Source organism: Cryptomeria japonica, chromosome 8, assembly GCF_030272615.1.
Source record: "Cryptomeria japonica chromosome 8, Sugi_1.0, whole genome shotgun sequence".
NCBI lineage: Eukaryota > Viridiplantae > Streptophyta > Pinopsida > Cupressales > Cupressaceae > Cryptomeria > Cryptomeria japonica.
In genome coordinates, this window is record NC_081412.1 from 30,699,611 (window position 1) to 30,708,834 (window position 9,224).

At 34.0% G+C, this 9,224-nt stretch overlaps 1 protein-coding gene across 1 annotated transcript; it reads left to right on the forward strand.

Moving 5' to 3' along the window:
* The first annotated feature begins 3,171 nt into the window (after positions 1–3,171).
* Positions 3,172–7,617, forward strand: LOC131034616 (2-alkenal reductase (NADP(+)-dependent)). Its single transcript, XM_057966162.2, has 6 exons — positions 3,172–3,455; positions 3,553–3,736; positions 3,866–4,032; positions 6,590–6,672; positions 6,942–7,068; positions 7,150–7,617. Exons 1-6 carry the CDS (start codon positions 3,201–3,203, stop codon positions 7,405–7,407), a joined length of 1,074 nt encoding a protein of 357 aa, XP_057822145.1. The 5' UTR covers positions 3,172–3,200; the 3' UTR covers positions 7,408–7,617.
* The last annotated feature ends 1,607 nt before the right edge of the window (positions 7,618–9,224 follow it).

The window sequence follows — 9,224 nt, forward strand, 5'->3', positions numbered from 1 at the left end:
AATCAACATGAAATTTCCATCTTTAATTCTAAAACTAAGTATATCCATCCCCTCATTTTATTTTTTTGTATTTTTCAGTTATCTATCGAAACATTTATTTCTAATTTACTTATTTTTTAATTCATTATATTTATTTACTTAACCAAAATACTCAAAAAAATAATAAAAACCCTTATTTTTAAATTTATTTCTAGATTTAATATTAATATTTTGATGAAATTCTACTTGTATATTTTACAAATATTTTTAAAAATAAAAATAAATTAATTTCTTTAAATGATTGAATCATAAATTTTTTAAATACTAAATATTTACATAATATTTAAATAAAACAATTCCACTCTCATGCAAATACTAGCTAAGTAGTCTTAAATTTATAAATATGGAAAGATGAAGAGAGAGAGAGAGAGAGAGAGAGAGAGAGAGAGAGAGAGAGAGAGAGAGAGAGAGAGAGAGAGAGAGAGAGAGAGAGAGAGAGAGAGAGAGATGTTTGTGTAATACAAAATGCCTTGGTTAAACATTGTCTTTCTCTATATTTATGAAGTGGAATACATTGGACAGATAATCTGACAGAAAGTTTGATGTTCATTTCACACTTAATCATCCTTATGTAGGGTGCCAATTAATTCCCTTATCTAATTCTTAGATTCTCAAAACCCACAAGTGCATATTCAAATTCTCGATGTCTTTCTCATAATAAGCAATGAAATCGTTTAGCATCATATCGCTAGTCTCACACTCTTTACTATACCTCATCTTTCCCAAAAGTGTCACCTCCTTACCTTCTTCCTTACCTTCTTGAATTAAATTCTTACCCATCCTCATCATAGTAAAAGACAACATTAATTTAGTAGAGATCAGATGTGAAAATAGAAAATCAAGCCATAAGAAATCTGTAGGTTGTTAAAGGATTATCTCAAAGACCAAATTATATATGATGAGATGTGAAAATAGAAAATCAAGCCATAAGAAGTCTGTAGATTTTTAAAGGATTATCTCAAAGGCCATAAGAAATCTGTAGATTTTTGAAGGATCATCTCAAAGACCAAATTATATATGATGTGGCACTGATTACTTATTAAATCCTACTACTATGAATTCTAAATAATGAGTTTAAACGGTAATAAGCTCCCATTTTGGCGCAGGCAGGTGGCAAAGGTTGTCGAGTCTGGCTTATACCTGCCAATTGCATTTGCTTGAATGTTTCTAAAAGCTTTTTCAACAAGTCTATTTTGTTCATATCCTCCAATCATTGCAGTCCATGAAACCACATTTTCGTGACGCATTTTGTCAAACACTTCAGGTGCCTTGTATATGCATCTATATTTTGCATACATGTCTACCAGAGCATTTCCAACCATAATATCTAAACCAAATCCCCCTTCCATTATGCTATTATGTATATCCATACCTTGGTCCAAAGCTTTGATTTTGGCACAGGCAGGGAGGATGCCGGCAAAGATTTTAGAGTTGTTTTTGTATCTGCCGATTGCACTTGCTTAAAAGTTTCTAAAGCCTTATCAACAAATCCATTTTGTGCATATCTTGCAATCATTGCATTCCATGCGACAACATCGCTTTGAGATATTTTGTCAAACAATTCACATGCGTTATCTATGCTTCCACATTTTGCTTATATGTCTACCGAGGCAATCGCAACTGTAACGTTTGATAAAAATCCTCATTCCCTTATGCTTTGATGGATGTCCATACCCTATTCCAAAGCTCCCAATTTGGCACAGGCAGGGAGGATGCTGGCAAAGGTTGTGGAATTCTGATTTACACCTGCCAATTGAATTTGATTAAAAATTTCTAAAGCTTTATAACACATCCATTTTGTGTTTATCCTGCAATGATTGCAGTCCATGAGATGGCATGTACTTTTCATATAAAGAACCATCACATTCCGTTATGCTTTCTAATGTCTTCTTTCAATGACACATTTCCTAAGTTCCTTTGTTATTAAGAAAAAGAACTCTGTAAATAAAAGTGTTCCCCAAATAGGGAAACTTTCTGTACAATAAGTGAATAACATTACATTGTGTTGCAAGATGCATTGTCTACAACTATAGAATAGGGAGGATTCTCATAATAGTCGTGGCTGCTACCGTTGTATCCATGCTCATGGTAATTGCAAATCGAATCAAACGTTTGTTTTTCATAATAATAGGTGAAGGCAATTGGGAGGGCTAGATGAGGAAATATAGGTAAATTTAGGAAAAGTTTGATGTCTCTTAAATTAGTATTAAGATTTAAAATGGGATTATAGGATTAGGGTTTAATTAGTATTAAGGTTATGGTTGATATTATGATTAGAGTTAATGTGGCTAAGATGTAATTACATATTTTCTTGATCAACAAAACAATTAAAATATAGTTATTAATGTGTTATTCACATAATATTTTATAATTATACATTTAAGACAACACAATTGTAGAAAGATAAATAATATAAAACAAAATAAATTAAATTAAACAATATATTAGTTACAATTAATAAATTACTATTTCAACTACAAATTAACAAGAAAGATAAATTAAATTAAATTAAGCAATATATTAATTACAATTAATAAATTACTATTTCAACTACAAATTAACAAGGCAAGTACTGCACTTGTTATTATTGTTATACAAATGTAAGAATACAAACTTTATTGTAGTAAATTATTATTATTGTTATAAGAATGGAAGAACCCATCACCTTTATTTTCGTGTGAGAAATATTAATATAATCTTATATATTATAAATTAAATCATATATAAATAGATATAAATGGATAGAGTGGGAGAGAAAGGGTGGGAGGGAAATATAGAGGTATAAAAAGAGAGGGTGATAAGGATAGAAGAAGAGATAAGGATACAAAGGAGAGATAAAGAGATAGATATAGTAAGAGAGAAAGAGAGAGGAGCTCATATCAAAGATCTAAAGATTACAATTAAAATGATTAAAGATAGTTAGCAACAAAATATCATATTAAAAATTAAAATATCTTATAATACAGCCGCCTCATCACTATCAAATTACAACTTCTTTGGATCTTCTCCCTTTACAATGTTGTAAATATGTAAAAAAATTCAATGAAAAATAATATGTTTTGAGCCACGTGGCTAAATCTAGACCAGATAGTTTATCTGTGCATGTTTTCTAACCTCCTTATAATGTGCAGAAGAATGGGTTTACACAGAAGTGAAGCAGCATGGAGAAAATGGTTAGGAACAAACAAGTGGTCTTAGTTTCTTATGCCAATGAAGGGCCTGTGACAGATGATCATGTGAAAATCAGAGAAACCCAATTGAACTTAAATGCATGTAAGGAAGGAGAAGTTATTGTGCATAATTTGTTTGTCTCAGTGGATCCATATATGAGATGGCGTATGAAGGAAGAAATCTCATGGTTTAAGAAGGAAGAAACCAACAGGGGACACTATTTTGACAACTTTAAATTAGACCAGGTTTTGTGTTCAATTCTGATTAGTTTTTCAATGTTTTTTGCAATGATTATAATATTTTAAAGATCAATGGAGTATAACATACTGTTTCAATGTACAGCCTATCGTTTCTCTTTCGGTTGGGAAAGTAGTTGTTTCTGCCATTTCTGGGTTTGAAGTGGGTGACTTGGTAACTGGGATGCTTGAAGTTGCGGAGTACAGCATAGTTGTTTCTGTACAAGGATCAATGCTGATGAAGCTTGACCCCAATTTGGCTCTACCTTCTGATTATTTGGGGCCTCTTGGTATTGATCTATCTTTTTTATTGAAGCTCATATTTTAAGGTTTTCTTGTATTTGAGATATGTTACTTTTTGTACATCTTCAAGCAGGCATTTTGTTTTTGGTATTGAAGGTTTGTGTGGATTTAACCAGGAGTGGTAGGAATGACTGCCTGGGGTGGTTTACTGGTACTTGGGGAGCCTAAACCTGGAGATGAAGTGCTAGTTTCAGCTGCAGCAGGGGCAGTTGGACTCTTAGTGGGGCAGCTGGCTAAAATCAAAGGCTGTCGGGTTGTTGGCAGTGCTGGTAGTGACCAAAAGGTGATCTCTATTGGTCTTCTGCAAATTTTACTTAAATGCTTAGCCTGGTTCAGATTGCATGACTTTGAATGTTCTTCTTGCTATGTCTCTAGAATTTGTGAAGCATTTATTGTTCTCTTCCAAGATTTCATATAAACCTAGGATGATCTGATTGCTAACAGGGTAATTTTTAGTGTTTTGTAGAACCAGTCTAGATGTGTTTGATGGTTATGGTTTAAAATTTTATGTTAATGGATTTTAGTATATTTTGTTTATATCTCTATTATGAAAATAAGAATATGAAAGCAAATGGGCTTTGGGTGTAACTGCTGTATCACTCGCGAATATGAGAAATTTTGTTGGTTAACGGATTTATGGATGGCTTCATCTACCAGTAAAGCCTGGTTATTGGACATGATTACCCTGAGTGCCTCAGCGAGGGTTAAAAACTTTGAGCCATTTACCTTTTCTCGTATTAGGAGATGAGGTTATGTGTACAATGGAGAGAAAAGATGTGGAAGTAAACAATGGATTGGTCCTTTCATAATACAACATCTTTTAATTCTTATCTCATTCGATGATGAATCACAAAATGTGATTTGAAATATTAATATCTAAAATCTCAAACACAATCAAATTCAAAAATAATATTTGAATGGATTGTAGAAATCTCATGACATTAATAGATTGGTCTTTTACCAAACCATGTAGACCTCGTTGATAGAGGATCTGTTGGCCTGAGAATGAATTGGCCCTGTTAATTGGTCTTATCAGATGGTTAGGCGTCTATGATATGGTGAGGTGGGGTCTTCCTGGTACTGAATGTTTATTATGAGAAATGATGTAGAAGGAGGTGGCACAAAGGCCTTGCGAATTAAACCAAAAGAATATTTGTTGATTTTCCTTTGAGTTTCATACTGTACTCTGCTGTAGCAGGTGGTGGTGAGATTGCAAGTTGAGTGCATAATCAGAAGCATGGTCTTAGGGGCTTGGGTGAGAATCCAAAAAAAAATGATATTCCAACGGGAAGAAGAAGTTGAAACTAAAATCGAGGAGATATTTGGTAATTAGTAGAGTGACGCTAGGGTTTTACATTGTTATGTTAGGGTTTTATCGTGTTAGGATGTTGTGATTGAGGAATGGTTTTGAAATAAAGGAGAGGTTAAAATTTATTCAAAGCAGAAGAATAATAAAGCAAGGACATCAAACAGTCCTGTCAAGATTCACTAAGTGATCCAACTGATGAAACAAATCCAATGGTAATTGACCCTTATCCATGATATACCAATTATGCATGTGCTCAGAGGCCCATTTGGCCAGGCAATTGGCAACACCATTCCACTCCCTAGGGATATACTTGAAAGAAACAAAAATCAAAGAATCACTCAAATGAAGAATCTGGTTAACAACTGAACTCAACTGCCAACTAACATCTGCAGATTGCTGCCGAGTCAACAAATTCACCACCACTTGAGAATCTGATTTACAAATGAGTCTGCTCCATCCAAGAGCACAAGCACGCTTCACAGCAAATAAAATGACAAGAACCTCCATCAAATTATTAGTATAACAACTTTTATAAATAGAAAAGAGATGAGTTTCGGTAGGGTCCTACAGTGTTAGGATGTTGTGACTGTGAAGATTGGTTAAGGGGATTGAATGTGATGACTGTATGGAGATTAGGGAGATGAAAGATCAAAATGATGTTGGACCCCAAACAATCAATTGGGTAGAGAAATATGTTTTTATGTGGTCTATTCTCTAACAACACCTCTTTGTTGCCCATGGGGGCTGGTTCCTTTATGATGCATAAGATGCTGAGGAAATTAAGGAGTAAATGGGCTTTGAACTGGATTGTCTGATTGAGCACAATAATGTGAAATCAAGGTGCACTACCTTGGTGGTTAGGCATTTCGGTAATTCCTTTTATATCAAATTTCCTGATGATCTCAAAATTAAGGAGGTGCTCTGTTGCAACGAGGATTTGCTAGGTGAAGTTAAACCCTAGGTTGATGACCGCAAATATTTAGGTGGGATGGATCAAAGGATTTACCTCTAGAATGCACTAAGACATAAATTATTTTTATACATTCTAGAAATTAGATAACCATTTATGAGATTAGATAACCATTTATAAGATGTTCTGCCCCACTCACACTATCTGTCAAACTATGCAAGTAGAAGAGTTTGGATCCTTTTCTATTTGAGGCCGACACAGTATGGCTGCTGGGTGACAATAGATATAGTTTATTTTTTTAGTATGCCAGACTTGGTGTACGTCTACAGTATGGCTGCTGGGTGACAATTGATATAGTTTCTTTTTTTAGTTTGCCAGACTTGGTGTACGTCTACAGTATGGCTGCTGGGTGACAATTGATATAGTTTCTTTTTTTAGTTTGCCAGACTTGGTGTACGTCTATAGTATAATATCTAATGTGATAACCTGTTCAGTACAAGTTAACCTTCTGTTTTCTCCTTCATAACGAATCTATTAAACTACATATTATTAGAATCCAAACTTCAACATTCTTTTTACAACACCTAAGTGTTTAACCCAATGGCTTCATTCCTTTAACAGGTTAAAATGTTGAAAGAAGAATTTGGATTTGATGATGCATTCAATTACAAGTCTGAGACAGATTTGGATGCAGCACTGTCCAAGTAAGTTTCTTTTAACTAAAATAGTTTGCACATATATAGTTCAATTTAGGATATATATTTGGTAGAGGTTGTTTTTAAGAGTGTAGGTAAAGAAAATGAGAGACATAGGATGAGAATCAGATTATATAATTAATATATATATATTGTTCTTTTTTCTAGTTTTGAATTCGATTATGTAGTGTTTTTTCATTATCATTTTGGATCACATTCTATAATCTATTGAAAAATTGAAAAATTGCATTGAATTATAACTTGTGAGTCCTGAGCAGGTACTTTCCAAGGGGAATAGACATTTACTTTGAAAATGTGGGAGGCAAAATGTTGGAGGCTGTTCTCAATCATATCAATATAAATGCTAGAATTCCCGTATGTGGAATGATCTCTCAATATAACCAGGTAAGGCAAATTTTAACTGTGAGCTTTGGAGTTTATAACACTTTATGGAGAATGCTAATGCCATGGATGAATCTGATGCAGGAATGGGAGAAATGTTATGGAGTCAGAAACCTTGTAAATTTGGTAGGGAAATGTGCGAAAATGCAAGGGTTTCTTGGTGGAATGTTTCTTAACCGGAGTGAGGAATTTATTAAGGAGATGGGAGGGTATATGCAACAAGGTAAAATCAAATACAAAGAAGATGTGAAACAGGGTATAGACAGCTTCTTAGAAGCATTCAATTCTATATTTAGTGGGGGGAACACAGGCAAAGTTCTCGTTCAGCTCACACCCAACTAATGAGCATAATTTATCTTTCTAAGACTCAAGAAAGCTTTTTATGACACTGAAATTTCTTATAATAAAACTAGCACTTGCAGGAACCGTGCAATAGCTAGGTCTATAGTAAAATATATCATTTCAAAATTGGGTTTTTGGAATTTGATGCCGGTTTTATTGTTAAATTTAGATATTTGAAAAATGTGAGACATAAGTGGCTTTTCAGATGTACGTATTTACGTTTTTATGGGGTTCATTATTTTCGGATTTTGAAATTTAGAATGGAAGCCGGAAAATTGTGAGTTTTGAATTTAACATACAGATTGATAGAATGGATTCAAAATTTTGATCATATTGGGGTATGAAGATTCACTAAAGCAGTTTGGAATGCAGAGAATATAATTGAAAATGCTCTGTATGCCAAATGTGGGAAGCACAGACAAAAGATGTTATGAAATGTTGAACAATGAATTGGAAAATCTCTTCCACAACTTGACATAATGAATACAACATCTCACACTTTATAAAACAATATATTTAGCTATGAAACATTTAGCTTATATATTAAATTTAAGATAGGTTAGAAATCGGTTTTGCTGTCTGAGATTTTTTCATTAATTATTTTATATTTGTGGGCAGCTCCATCCTTTCATATTTGTGGACTTTCTTTCAAAATTTATCAGACTAAGATCTAGTTAGTTAAGATCAAAATTTATCAGACTAAGATCCAGCTATTATTAGGAATTTAGTAAAAGTGGAAGCCATTTTGAAGTGATCCAAGACTTTCATTGCAATTGAGGCAAGGAGTTTTCTAGGGGTAGTTAAATATTTGAGAAAGCTTATCAAATCATACTCCATAGTTGCAATGCTTTATATTCCTTGATGGTAATTGGTAAGTCTTTTGGGGTAGAACTCAACAAAAGGCATTTGTTTTGTTCAGCTGAAGTAAAAGATTAGCAAGCCACTGATTTTGGCAATACCTAGCTTGCAACTACTAATTTAGGTAGAGACAAATTTTAATGATTGTGTGTTGGTGTTAGGATGAAGAATCGAATTGAAAACAACAGATAAACAAAATTAATAACACACACAACAATAAACAATGAGACATAGATTTATCGTGGTTCGACAATTGCCTACATCCACACTTGAAACAGATGAACCAATTTATTATTCACCAATTTGGTTTACATCTACACAGCTGCAACTAGCTCTGGCAATCAACTTCAGAAAATGAATTACAATTAGCTCTTAGAGAGATTGCAAGAAGAATGTGAATAGCTAAGAGTTTTGGCGGCAAACAGGGAAGGAGTTCGTTGGACTTCAACTTCCAACAATCTCCCACTGAAGGCCAACGAACTGCTGCAACAAGTAGATTCTCCCACTTAGTTCTGCTATCAGTTATTGGAAAGGCCGAGAGAAGCTCGGTAGAAATCGAACTTCTCCCACTTAACCACTTTAGTGAGCACATCGGCTGGATTCAGATCGGTATGAATCTTATCTACATGAAACTTGCCTTCTTCGACCATATGGCGAACATAATGACTGCGGACATCAACATGTTTTGACCGCGGCTGAGATGTCTGATGTTTAGTCATAAAATTGCACTGTCGTTATCACAAAACAAAACAAAATCTGATTGCTTCAAACCCAACTCGCTAAACAAGAGTTGCAACCATACCATCTCTTTTGCTCCCTCAGAAAGAGCTATGTATTCTGCTTCTGCGGTTGATTGAGCAATTGTATGTTGCAATTTTGAAGCCCAACTAATCGCTGCCCCGGCAAATGTGAAAGCATAACCAGAAATAGACTTTCTTTTGTCTAAGTCACCGACAAAA